This window comes from Prionailurus bengalensis, chromosome B2 (assembly GCF_016509475.1).
Source record: "Prionailurus bengalensis isolate Pbe53 chromosome B2, Fcat_Pben_1.1_paternal_pri, whole genome shotgun sequence".
Classification (NCBI taxonomy): domain Eukaryota; kingdom Metazoa; phylum Chordata; class Mammalia; order Carnivora; family Felidae; genus Prionailurus; species Prionailurus bengalensis.
Window position 1 is genome coordinate 139,728,753 of NC_057349.1, and position 13,525 is coordinate 139,742,277.

Sequence of the window (13,525 nt, forward strand, 5' to 3'; positions counted from 1 at the left end):
ACCTGTCGATGGCCACTATCAAAATGCCAGAGAAATAACAAGTGCTGGTCGAAGCGCAGAGAAATGCGAATCCTGTACGCAGTTGGTGGGGATGTAAAATGGTGGAGCCACTGTGGAAAATGGGATGGTGGTTCCTCAAAAAATAAAACATAGAATTACCATATGAACCAGCAGCTTCACTTGTGGGAAAGCAGGGTCTGAGAGAGATGTTTGTCCCCCCACGTTTATAGCTGCATGGCTCACAGTGGCCACCAGGTGGAAAGCAATCGATGCGTCCACTGACGGATAAGGAGACAAACGAAATGTGGCCCATACGTATGAGAGAATATTACTTGGCCTTAAAAAGGGAGGAAATTCTGACACACGCTGTAACACGGATGAACCCTAAAGTCATTATGCTAAGTGAAATAAGCCCGTCACAAAAAGACAGATGCTGTGTGAGTGTACCTGCGTGAGATACCTAGGGTATCAAATTCATGGAGACAGGAGATAAAATGGTAGGTGCCGGGGCTCGGGAGGGGGAGGTGGGGAATTGTTGCTTAATGGGCACACAGCTTTAGTTTCAGGACATGAAGAGTTCTGGAGATTGTATGCGTAACAGTGTGAATGTACTTGGCACCACTAACTGTACTCTTTATGGTGGTTAAGACGGTAAGTTTTCTGCTATGTGTATCGTAACACAATTACAAATAATTTCCGTTTTTGAAAGGGAAAGAAGTCACCATTAAACCGTCACTGCTCTGCTGTCTATGTCTGCAGAGAAAACTCAGGCTTTGTGTCCCGGGAGCGAGCACTGCCAGATGGCAGCTCATCCAGCCTGCCCCTTCCCTCCGAGTTGGGCCTCCTGCCCCTACTTCTTGTGCGGAGAGGCCCAAACATATGCTGGAGAACAACTCTGAATCTCCTTCGTGGGGTCAACCTCCGTAACACAAGTTGTTGCGGCCAAGGACTATTTTACTGTGATTCCACGTTGTGGGTTTTGTTTTCACTGCTGAGTCAAATCGAGAACAATGAACTGTTTTCATATCAGGATGATGCTCCTGCAGTCCTGTCCGTGTGCAGAAGCTGCAAGTTGTTTTCCTGACGGTGGTGACAGATGAGCCGTGACTCATGCTAGAGCCTTCACCTGCCCTCCCCTGAAACAAAGGCGCACATTGGACTGCAGACTGTGTGTTGAATTAATGGCCTTTACAAGAGTGGATGGGCAGTTCTAGCTTCCTTTACATCTTCCAGCACCTCTGATGAATCAAGCGGTTTATAGACATTTCATCTGTTATTTTGACAGTGATTCTGGACACTGGTTGTTTCTTGGTAGAATTTATACGAAACCTTTGTTTTTACCTTTTTGGAAGCTTGGTGTAAAATGCTCAACGGTTCCCTTGTATTTCTGTTTTTCAGGATCATTTCATGGACCTCCCCTCCCATACTTGTTCACCATGCTGCCTTGTTCCCAGGACCCTGTGAAGCCTTCTGACTATTAATCTCCCTCAGAGCACAGACTAGACTTCAGGTACAGCCGGCTCAGATGAGTTGTGGTTCACCTCAAGTTGCAAGACTGTGATTAAGGTAATGAGTGACTTCAGTTGTTTGATCTGGTCATTTTTGTTTTGATATGTGTATGCTTAGCTCCCACCAAAGAAAAGTCAATTCATTTGACTTTTGTTTTGTGGCTGTACATTCTTAGGTGGAAAAACATTACAATTAAAAACCTACTAAATTCATTTTGAAAGGGACCTGAGAACATGACCTCCAGCTTGCCTCAAATAGTGATCTACTAGATAGAATGAAACGCCAAGGGGGAAGATTGAGATCTGATTTCAACTCGCCTGTTTGGCTTAACAGACTCATTGAGAAAAGTGGGGCTTTAAAAAGAGTCGCACGGTTTCCGATAAGTCAGCTTCAAACTATTTTTTCTCATCATGTTCTAAAGTGAGGACCCGTAAAGACTTGAGAAGCACTAGAGATTAGCTTTATGAAAATGTCTTTTTGCCCCAAATGAGAGCTTTTATTCTCTCCCCCTCCCCCCTCCCCCTGCCGCCCCCATTCTTCATCTCAGCCTCCTCTTTGGGGACTCCTTTTGTCCTGTTCCTACTCTGTGTGATAGACCCAAGCTCCAACAGAGTGTGGTACCTGGACTCCTGTTCTTACAAACTTGGCGGTTTTGAGCAATAATCTCTTATACTAGCTAACTGGCGTTAGCTCTCCTGGTACTTTGTATGGAATGAAAATCTCTCTGATCACTGACAAATCGGTGTACTGGAGTGACAGGTGCTTTTCCCTCATTTTCCCCTTCAAGAATCCTTTATTCAGAACCTCCCAACACCGAGCCTCAAGGGGGGTCTCCGCCTTAAGCTGATCTTTGTGCCCGTTCAGCTTCCGAATTAACATCATACAACCAATTACGTGTTTTAAAGTTAACTAGCACGTGGGCATGCAGTATTACCCACTTGGCTGATAACCTGCATGGCATGTAGAAAACCAGTTCGGTAAGCAACTTGTGTCCCTGCTTTTCTGAGTTGTAGGAGACACAGCAGAAACGTCGCTTAGTCACTCTGTAACGTGTGGGGCTTTTTTTTTTTTTTAAAGAAAATTCTGTCATAATGGTCCTGTTTCTCACTGAAGCCAATCTTCTTCATTTAGGTTAACATGGGGAACTCGGAGAGTCAGTACACCCTTCAAGGATCCAAGAATCACGGCAACGCTCTCACTGGTGCTAAGCAGAAGCCTTGCTCGCTGAAAATACGCGGCCTTCACGCGAAGGACGACAAGTCACTGCACGGGTGGGGGCCCGGCAGCGGCGGCGCGGGCTACAAGTCCCGGTCCCTGGCCCGGAGCTGCCTGTCTCACTGCAAGAGTAATCAGCCTTATGGCTCGAGGGCCGGCGGGGCCACGTGCAAGGCCCCCAAAGGCAGCGTGTACGCCAAGCACCGGACCAGCGCCTCGGGCAACGACTTCCTCTCCCCGGAGAACGGCTTCCACTACGTGGCGCACCAGCGGGCGGAGGAGCGCGTGGCCTCGAGGGACTGCAATGGGCACCTTCTCAGCTGCTACGGGGGCAACGAGAGCGTGGCGGCCACGCCGCCGCCGCCTCCGCCGGGCGAGGACCGCAAGAGCCCCAGGGTGCTCATCAAGACGCTGGGGAAGCTGGACGGCTGCCTGCGGGTCGAGTTCCACAACGGCGGCGGCCAGGAGGCCGAGGGGGCCCCGGGGGACGCGGGCGGCCCGGTGCGGCTGCTGCGCTACTCGCCCAGCCCGGGCCCCGGGCCCGACTCGCCCCCGGACTCGCGGCCGCGCTCCAGCAAGGGCAGCTCCCTGAGCTCCGAGTCGTCCTGGTACGACTCCCCCTGGGGCCCCGTGGGCGAGGCCAGCGAGGCCAGCGAGGCCGAGGGCCCCCTGCCGGCGCCCGGCACGCCCGCCCCCCGCCTGGGCGCCGACCTCCCGCCCGGGGCCCCGAAGCCCTTCAACCAGAGCTCTTCCCTGTCCTCGCTGCGCGACCTCTCCCCGGACGCCAGCCCCGCGGCCGCGGGCCTCCGGCTCTCCGGTGAGTTCGTGGGCGCGCGCGCCGGCCTCAGCCACCGCGTGTCCTTCGCCTCGGACATGGACGTGCCGTCCCGGGTGGAGCGCAGGGACCCCGGGCCGTACGCGTCCTTCACCCTCCCCTGCCGCAAGTCCAAGGCCGCGGCGGAGGACGCCTCCAAGAAGGACACGCTCAAAGCCCGCATGCGCCGCATCAGCGACTGGACCGGAAGCCTCTCCAGAAAGAAGCGGAAGCTGCAGGTGAGCCACCCCTGGCGCGGAAGGGAAGGTTCCCGCAGGCCCGCTGTCTGTCAAACGGGGCTGTTTGCTGGCCGGAGGCTCAGGAAAGTGCAGAGAGTTTAGCCTCAGGCTGGGCTCCTCTTGTTGTTTGCAGCAGTGGGTGGTGGTGGTGTTTCTCTTCTGCTTCAGAAGGGCACTTGTTACCCCTCACCCAGAACTTCAGGCTCTGATTCTGTGCAGGCTTACCTCCTGGGACTCTGGTGTGAACTCCACGGGCGTCACCCCGAGATGTGGCCAAACTGTCCTTAGAAACTACAGCGTGGGGGTGGGGGTGGGGGCGCCTGGGTGGCTCAGTCATTTGAGCATCTGACTCTTGATTTCCGCTCAGGTCGTGATCTGGGGGTGGTGGGACTGAGCCCCGTGTCAGGCTCATCCTCAGCATGGAACCCACTTGAGATTCTCTCTTTACCCCTCTCCCCTGCTCATGTGCACACTTGCTGTCTTTAAAAAAAAAAAAGAAAAAACAAATTATAGCTTTGCAGAGAATTCCCCAGTGAATTAGTCATCTGCGAATCTTGCTAGAGTTCACTCTCGAAGTCTAAACAAAAAGGAGAGATAGAATGTTGTTATTTGGGGATGAGTAGCCTTCCTGAACTTGACATTACTTTGGGGAAATTAAATTTCTAGACTTAAGTTGGTACATTAAAAAAAAAGGTTGATGAGCTATTTGTATAATCTCACCACTTTCTAATGGGGATAGCAAACAGTTTTGAAAACATCTTGTACCCAAGAATGTGTAATAGCAAAAATATGATAATGCCTGACAAAATAAGCATTGCGATGATGATAATACTTACATGTAATAATGATGTATAAAGTTGTCATGGGAAAACAAAGTGGCTTAGTCACCAGGAAGGAAAGTATAATAGGTTGCCTATTTAGGTTCTAGTGGCAACTGCTAGGTTTTCAGTTCTTTTGCTCTTGACTTTTCTGTTTTGTTTGTTTCTTGTAGAAGGGAGAAAGTTTTTTCTCTCTCCCTCCCTCCCCACTTTTTTTTTTTAAACTCGCCCAGTATAAGTCACATTGTTGAAGAGAATTTGAGTGGGCAGTTTGTCTCTAGTAAAACTGCATTTCATCCATCTTGGATCAGTGTCTAATTGCAAAATTTTATAGAGCTTCAGGAGTGAAAAATAATAGAACTTCCCTGAGTAGATGGTTTCAGATCCATAAAACTTCCCGCTAGTTACTCCCTTCTCACGCGTGAAGCATATCACCACCCCTTCCGTGCTGTGATTTGTCCTCGGCTCCCCCTTTACCCAGAGACAAAGAACAGATCACCCTCCTGCTACGGAACTCTTCATCTCCCCAAATGTAGTCATTTGCTGACTCCTTACTCACTTTATGCTAAGCCTCGCCACGGAGTGGAGATTTGACCTTTTCTCTCTGCTCCTGGTTCCCAAAGAGCTGATGGCAGTTGAGCCTAATGGGGTTTCCAAATAGTCCTCTGCTTTCTCTGGGGCTGTAATCCCACACTGAGAACCTTTGTGCCTTTTTGATTTAGGTGTTCTGTTGCCGACTTCTGTTAAGTCGTCATTCATTGTGACCCCTGATTGATCCTGGCCTTGAGCCAGTCATTCCACATCTCTTGTTTGCATAGGGTGTGTTTCTCATCTGTCTACGTTTGTGGTCTGGCTTACACACGGCTCTGCTGAGCCGCATTCAGGTTCAGGGTAGCTCAGTAGCAGACCAGCAGCCCCTGCGTATTGGCCACGTTCTGCCCCTGTCAGACCGTCACTGCCCGTTGCACCCGTGGGCGATGCCTTCCTTCAAGTCTGTATCATCCAGAGACTTAACTCTGAATGGTTTGTAAGCCTGTGGAGTTAAGAACAGACTGGTTATGGGGCACCTGGGTGGCTCTGTTGGCTGAGCCTCTGACTCTTGATTTTGGCTCAGGTCATGGTGTCATGGTTCTTGAGATCAAGCTCTTGTGTCCGGATCTGCTCTGACAGCATGGAGCCTACTTGGGATATTCTCTCCCTCTCCCTCTCTCCCTCTCCCTCTCTCCCTCTCCCCTCCCCCCTTCCCCCTTCTCCTTTTCTCCCTTTCCCTCTCTCCCCCTCTCTCTCTGCTCCTCCCCCACTTGCACTATGTCTCTCTCTCTCTGTCTCTCTCAAAATAAAAATAAGTGAACATTAGAAAAAAAAGAAAAAGAACATGATGGTTATATAATCAAAAAATTCAAATTTGAAAGCTAGAAAGGACTTCCCCCTCATTTTAAAAATGAAGAAAGTAAGGTTCAAGGAATTTGAAGGTCGTCCCTGAAGACACTAGGCTAGTTGTTGGAGAAGCCAGGGCCGAAACCATTTCTGCTAAGCCTCAAAGGTGAGCTTTTTCCACTTAGCCACATGGCCAAGATATTGTTGATAGCCACTAGTAACTTTGGGCTTACTGAGTATTAAATATATTAAATAAATATTAAAAATAATATTACTTTGGGCTTACTGAATATTAAAATAAACTACTTTGGAGTTTTAAAAAGTGTCCTTTGAACGCAGCTTTTGTTATGCTTGCGTTCCCACTTTGGATCTATGAAGGTGAGCAAGATGAGTGTTTCTGGCAAGTAGGCCACTCCCATTGGCCTTCCCCCCCCTTTGTTTTTTGTTCACAATTTATGGCAAAGATCAGGTATAGATCCTTAAAAATGTAGTCTGTGCATGGGAGTAAAGTTTCCGACTGTATGTTACAACACAGCACCCAGAAAATGCATATTCTCTCGCTCACATACGAGCGAACTTCTGTCTGCCAGCAGGACTAAGGTCCAGAAACCCTTACCGTGATGGAGAGACATACTTGTTTTGACTTTTTAAAAAGAGATATAAAAGGAGAAGCAGCCCCCCCTTTTTTATAGGGCTTTCAACCAGTCTGGTGAGTTAGACCCTAAAATAAATTGGTAAAAGAACATATACAACTGAAAAAGAATATCGTACTAATGAGAGAGAGAGAGAGAGAGAGGGGGGGGGGGGGCAGGGAGGGAGGGAGGGAGGAGAACACATGCTGGAAAGAAGTATGTGTTTGATGCCAATAAGCTCTTCGTGTTCCTGGAGCTGTACTGAGAGTCCTTGTTCCTGTCCTGGGTGAATTCTCAGTTCTGTCAGTCAGGCTGGGTCTAGGTTATGCTGAGGTAACAGAATGCTCTCACGTCTCTGAGATTTAACACAAGCAAAGTTTCTTTCCTGTGTTGTCACTCTGTTCTGGATTGTTCCTTTCTGGCACCCCAGGTCCGCAGAGTAGTTCCATCTGGAACACCACAAGCCATGGTAGCAGAAAGAGAAAGAAAACCATGTGTTGGCTTTTAAAGCTCCCACTTAAAAAAATATTTTTTTTAATGTTTATTTTTGAGAGAGAGAGAGAGAGAAAGAGAGAGTACTAGCAGGGGAGAGGCAGAGAGAGAGGGAGACACAGAATTTGAAGCAGGCTTCAGGCTCTGGAACTGTCACCACAGAGCCTGACACGGGACTTGAACTCACGAGCTGTGAGATCATGACCTGAGCTGAAGTCTGACGCCTAACTGAGCCAGCCAGGTGCCCCTAAAGCTTCCACTTTTTATTTCTGTTCACATTTATTGGCCAAAGCAAGTCTCGTGGCCATGCCTAACTCTGAGGGAGGAAGAGAAAGATGGGAAGGAAGAGAAAGAGAAAGATCACCTTGCCACGTGCCCTAGGGGAGGGCCAGGCATATTTGGTGGGCACATCGACAAGTACTGCAGAGTTTGTAGTGGAGAAGATTCAGGATGCAGACACGCTGGCTTTCGGGCCCTCCTGATTTTGGAGCTCACTGCTCTTTGAGGGCTTGCGTAGTCACAAAGAACTAATGGTCCCGATGTGATGAAGAACAAAGGCCTGTGAAGAAGGGCAAGGTGTGAATTGGGCACATTTTCCTAGAAGATTGAGGAATGACGATACAAGGGTTTTCCCTTAGCAGCGAGGAGTGACTGACATCTCTGGAGTAGCTTTGTACTCTTTGCTGCAGTGCTCTGGTCATGAAGTTCCATTATCCATTGTTTAGGATTATCTGATTGTGGGGAGATGGAAATCAGACTGCTTTGTGTACATGTGTAACATGGCTCCTTAGTTTCACACCCATAGCCCAGTGATCAGGAAATCTAGCTGAGCCCCTTTAGGGATGGACATTCATTCATTCATTCCTTCTTATCAGCCTGAAAATTAGTCACTGCCTATTAGGATTCTAGATAGAAAGCTTTGGACATTTATTAGAAACTGGAAAGGGTCATGTTTATGTCTAAGAATCAGTTATAAATGCTAAAATACAATATTTTCCTATTTTTTATGAGGGAAAATTTGTCATGCTTTGCTGTGGTGGAACATTTAAAAGTCAGCATTACAACTTGAAGACTCTCTTGTGAGAAACCACAGTCAAGAATGTTTATAGGTCACATTTAAGTTTGGCACCTGAGTGTCTTTCCCTGGCAGACTTCGGCTTATTTTCAAACATCCCATTATAGCTCTTGCTGGGTATCAGAGGTATCCCAGTGTTTGGGGTCTGTGAGTCAGAGTCCTATTCATAGCTGAAATGATGTTAATACTAACTAAAACGAGCAGTATTTCTTCACCTCTTAGGAGTGTTCTGAAGAGCAACAAAGTGACAATTAAAAAAAAAAATCTTAGTACTATTTTGAAAGTTTCTAAGTGACTCACTGCTGCAGCTGGCTTATTTGTCGTTACATAAGCATCTGTGTATAAATAAATATGACTGTGGGACACAGTGTAAACACAAGTAGAAAATGATATTTTTGTTAGTAATCGCTGTGCTTGGGGCTCCGTTGTTTCTAGCCCCTGGGTATTTGGAAGCACTCTTCAGTTGATTTTCCTACAAAAGATAGCAAGTGTTTGCTACTTGATATCTGGATGGAATCTCTGAAAAGAAAACGCCTCCACACAGTGGAATACTCACGATAAGGCCTTTGTCGATGGTCCTTCATTGAGTTTGCCCTCATTTTTATTGAAATGGATAAGGAAACATGATTGCAAGCCCACTAGAAGCTGACTAGCTGGTGTGGTTAGCATCCCTCTGCAGATTTACCTTAATCTAAGCTCTAAGTTTGGAATGTTAGCATCTTAGATTAAGGTCACTTTCTGCTGAAAAATGTAGTTAACTGATGTTTACCAGTGAATGGCCTGTATGAAAGTTCTTTTTATTAAATAACTTCTCATCTAAATGAGGAAACATTCATGTTTTCAGCTCTGTGCATGGCTGCTTCAGTGTTTAGTGCACTTAGTCTAATAGGGGGCAGTTGTTACTACATAAATATTAATTTTACTTACAGCTGCCTATGTCTGATTTTATGTTGTCATAAACATTAAAGTTAAGAATCGTGTCTTTGGTATCCCCAATGCCTAGAACAAAATAGATGTTCGAATAAAAGGATGTGCGTAAGGAATATATTCCTTTCAAGAAATATATTCTTTTCAAGAAAGAAATCCCCAAATTAACTAAAAAATGCTATTTATGAAAAACAAGTTAGTAGCAAATACCCTTTGTAGATCAGGAATTGCAGGTGTGTGGTTTTTACTACCTGAAGTTGAAAATAAGGTGCTGGGATCCTCCAGTCTTGATTTGGGTAGAGGCGGTGAGAGGCTGGGGGCTGTGTTTCTGGCAGAGGAAGAGAAGTTTGCGTAACAACACCTAAAAACACTGCATGCCTATTCCCTACCCCACCCTATGACCCTGGAACTAGTGATTTTCTACTTAGCTTTAAAGGGATCCAGGAGGAAGGCAGACTGCCAAGAGCATGAATTCTTTCCAGGAAGACACTGGTTCACAGAAGAAATGTCAGCCTAGAAATCTTCGCTGATGTGTTTTAAATATGCTAGTTAACTTCTTGATGCTCAGCATAGATTAGATTTAGGATAGTCAGTGATTTTTTGTTTGTATCTTGAAGCACTGACTCTACTGGCTGTAGATTGAGTTGGGCAACGCTGTTTCTACAGTTCTTTCTGGTTTGGTGACTTGATGATCGAAGGTGCATTTTTGTTAAAAGAATGTTGCTTGGAGGCAGCAGCATTAGCAACCGACAGTAAGACACGTCTGCGGTGTTTGGGAAGGGATACTGTGGATGTATGTAACCTCTGATGGGTGTTCGTCTGCATTGCTCACAGGAGCCGAGGTCCAAGGAAGGCAGTGACTACTTTGACAGCCGCTCAGATGGACTGAATGCAGACGTGCAGGGGCCCTTCCCGGTGTCTGCTTCGCTGTGGTCAGGGGGCTCAGCTCAGCTCCTGTCCCAGAGAAGCGAATCCACTCATGCAACTGGCAGCGATCCCCTCCAACAGAACATTTATGAGAATTTCATGCGGGAGTTGGAAATGAGCAGAACCAACACAGAGAACCCAGAAACATCCACGGAAACCGCCGACTCCAGCAGCGGGTCACTCAGCTCTTTGGAGCAACTTGATCTGCTCTTTGAGAAGGAGCAAGGGGTGGTCCGGAAAGCAGGATGGCTGTTCTTCAAACCCCTGGTCACTTTGCAGAAGGAAAGGAAGCTTGAACTGGTGGCTCGGAGGAAGTGGAAACAATACTGGGTGACGCTGAAAGGTAAGTGCATTGTTGACTCGAGGGCCGCTGGGATCATTTTGCCCAGCTGCCCTCTCTCCTAGGAAGTGCCGTTCAGTCCAGGGTTAGTTTGCGTCAATGTGAAGGGATTTGATGCAGAATTCCCAGCATGCTTTGCTACAAATACTTTCTCAAACCTAGATGATACGGATTATGTAATACTCACATATGTTATTCATTCCGATACATGATGATTGAATTTAATGGTTATAGCTTATTACTTTATAGGTATTTCTGTACCATTCTTTAATACCTTTCCTGCCTCTGGGTGTAAAAATATTGCAAATACGTAACCATCTTCGGAACTGCACATGTTCAGAACTCCAGAGAAGTATCCTCCTCAGCTTGCATGATGAAGAATTTCCTCTGGATTATTTGATTTGTGTGCTCTACCCTTTATAAACTATGAAAGTCTAATTGTTATCACAAACAAATGTCTTCTTTTTAATGTGAAGGAAATGGGAGTAAGAATTTGTTAAGATGAGGAAAATTTCTTGCAGGCATTGCCACTTAAAAATTATAATTGCCTTGCTCATTATGGGCGTATAGATTTGAAGCTATCTAAATGTCCTGAGGAAGAGCGAGGCTCTAAGTCGATACAGTGTGGATTTACACGATGTAAAGATGATTTACACAGATGCGAACAGGAGGAGCAGCCTCACAGCCGCTGGCATTTCTGCACAACCGTCTTGTGACTCTGTCTGAGGAACTGAGTGTGGCATTCAAAGCCAAGCCTGGCGACACCCTTCCCTATCTTATCCTTATCTGGTGACATCCTTCCCTATCCTGGGAGAAAGTGGAACTAGGAATCCTGTCTGCAGAGGATATGTGTGAAAGGCCTGGAACCCTCCACGGTGCCTCTTTCTACCTTTCTTCACTCACCATGTGAATATCATAAGATGCCCCCACCCCAGCCTTGGGGAGCTGGTGCCATTTCCTAATTACCCATAAGCCTCTCTGGGTAGGATGCACTTTGGAAGGTATCTTGTCCTTAAGTGACATCTTCCCTTAGCAAACTGGAAGGTTTGTAAAATCCGCGACCCAGCGCCCAGCACAGACTGCGGTCCTCTTTTCTGGCTGTGGATTTAGATCCTTGTGATACGTGGTGGCTGAGGAAGGCCAAGAGCTTAGCTGGCTTGGGCATACTGGGGAGGCAGGTTCTTACACAGGATGATGAACAAGATTTGGAAAGTTGGGATAAGGGGATGAATCTAGCAAGATACAGTTCGAAGGGATAGGTTATGCTCTGAGGGTTCATAATCATGTAACCACCCAAGAACAGGATAGGGAGATGTGGCTCCAGGGTATTACAAGTGAAGGAGACTTGGGGGTTTGGTCTGGAGGCCGTTCATTGAATGGTTTCCAATGTGATGAAGTCAAGATAAAAGTAAATGTGGTTTAAAAGAGTAAATGTGATCTTTGGCTTCATCATTAGAGATGTCCCATGTTCTTTTTTTTGTTTTTTTTAATATATGAAATTTATTATCAAATTGGTTTCCATACAACACCCAGTGCTCATCTCAGAAGGTGCCCTCCTCAATAGCCATCACCCACCCTCTCCTCCCTCCCACCCCCATCAACCCTCAGTTTGTTCTGTTTTTAAGAGTCTCTTATGCTTTGGCTCTCTCCCACTCTAGAGATGTCCCATGTTCTACAACCACATCAGTCTCTCCTTCCTCTGCCCTGGGGGGACCTGGCCATTTCTGTCCTTGGGGGCAAGATAGTGCAGGAGACCTGTTAGCAAACAAGATGAGGGTTCTTGAATAGGGTCCACCGGAGGTATTTTTGACTGGAGAGGGGAGCGAAAATGTCCCCTCTGGGGGAGTGAGCCTATGAAATTGTTTAAGAATCACAGTCTGAAGCTGCCTCCTTCCTGCATGATGTTTGAAAGAGTTGCACTCCACTCCATAATGTGACATGTATCTATTTTTTAGTTATTGTATTTATTTATTGTATTTACCTATGTTTATTTTTCAATGTAAAACCTGTTTGTTAAAATTGATGGTTTTGGAGGCACCTGGGTGGCTCAGTTGGTTAAGTAGCTGACTTTGGCTCAGGTCATGATGTGGCAGTTTGTGGGTTCGAGCCCCACATCGGGCTCTGTGCTGACAGCTCAGAGCCTGGAGCCTGTGTCGGATTCTGTGTCTTCCCCTGTCTCTGCCCCTCTCCCAACTCCTGCTCAGGCTCTTTCTGTCTCAAACTTAAACATTAGAAAATAAATAAAATCGATGCTTTGGGAAGTTGCTCCCTGCCTGTCTTAATGGCTCTGAAAATCGCCCAGGGTACACCCCATGGGGCTGTGGTGGGGGGCTGGTGACGGTGTGTGTTTGTGTGTCCATAACCTGCTGTAAGAAATGAGGCCGTCGGTGAACACCAGAGGGATTTAGAGCCATGCTATATGGGGGATGGTGTAAGGATCCAGGATCATTGAGCTTGCAGAAAATAAGGACTGGCGTGGCGGGGAGCAGCAGTCCTGTAGAAGAGACACTGAATTTGTTCTGGTTCTCCAGAGGTTGGGATGGCACGAATAGATGGAAGGCAAACAGATTCTGAATTAGTGTAAAAAAAAAAAAAAGAAATACAACTGTGACCAGAGTCATGAGCAAGTGGAAGGGACACCATCTTCCCGAGTTCCCTGCTCCTGCAGATGCTTGTGCAAAGCCAGATTGTCGGAGGTTTCCTGGGCGAGATTCAGGCAGGTATCACTCACTGTTGGAAGAGCTCCCATCTGGGTTCTAGTTTTCCATCGTGGAGGCTACCCCAGGGACTTCCGCGGCAGGCGTGGTCCTGAGTTGTTCGACATTTCCAGGATCGACACTCATGCCTGCGCGCTGCTGTCTCGAGCTTGCTCATGAAACACCTCAGGACCCATGGATAAAGGGAGCTTTGTGAGTGTAAATGTTATCAAGCCCACATTCCTTCCTTTCCTTTGCAGCCAAGGAAAGGCATGCGATAAAGATGTTTTTTTTCCCAGCATAACCTTTTCCATGTGGCTTTCTACACCTCTTTCCTCTGGGAATTCAATGGGTTGAGTTCAACTTTCTTGGCTTAGAATCCAAGTTGTAATGTTGAGACTTAACTATTTGGTTCAATCCTTGTTAAAAACACACACGCACGCGCGCACACACACACACACGTG

General features: G+C 47.0%; 1 protein-coding gene across 4 annotated transcripts in view; it reads left to right on the forward strand.

Annotated features, from left to right (window-relative positions):
* TIAM2 (TIAM Rac1 associated GEF 2) overlaps positions 1-13,525 on the forward strand; it is a 189,244-nt gene that overhangs the window by 76,054 nt on the left and 99,665 nt on the right. For all 4 annotated transcript variants that reach the window (XM_043592641.1, XM_043592644.1, XM_043592642.1 and 1 more), the window contains 3 exons: positions 1,399-1,566; positions 2,641-3,777; positions 9,933-10,368. In XM_043592641.1, coding sequence (XP_043448576.1) covers positions 2,647-3,777; positions 9,933-10,368 — 1,567 coding nt within the window. In that variant the 5' untranslated portion in view covers positions 1,399-1,566; positions 2,641-2,646. The remainder of the gene's footprint in view (positions 1-1,398; positions 1,567-2,640; positions 3,778-9,932; positions 10,369-13,525) is intronic.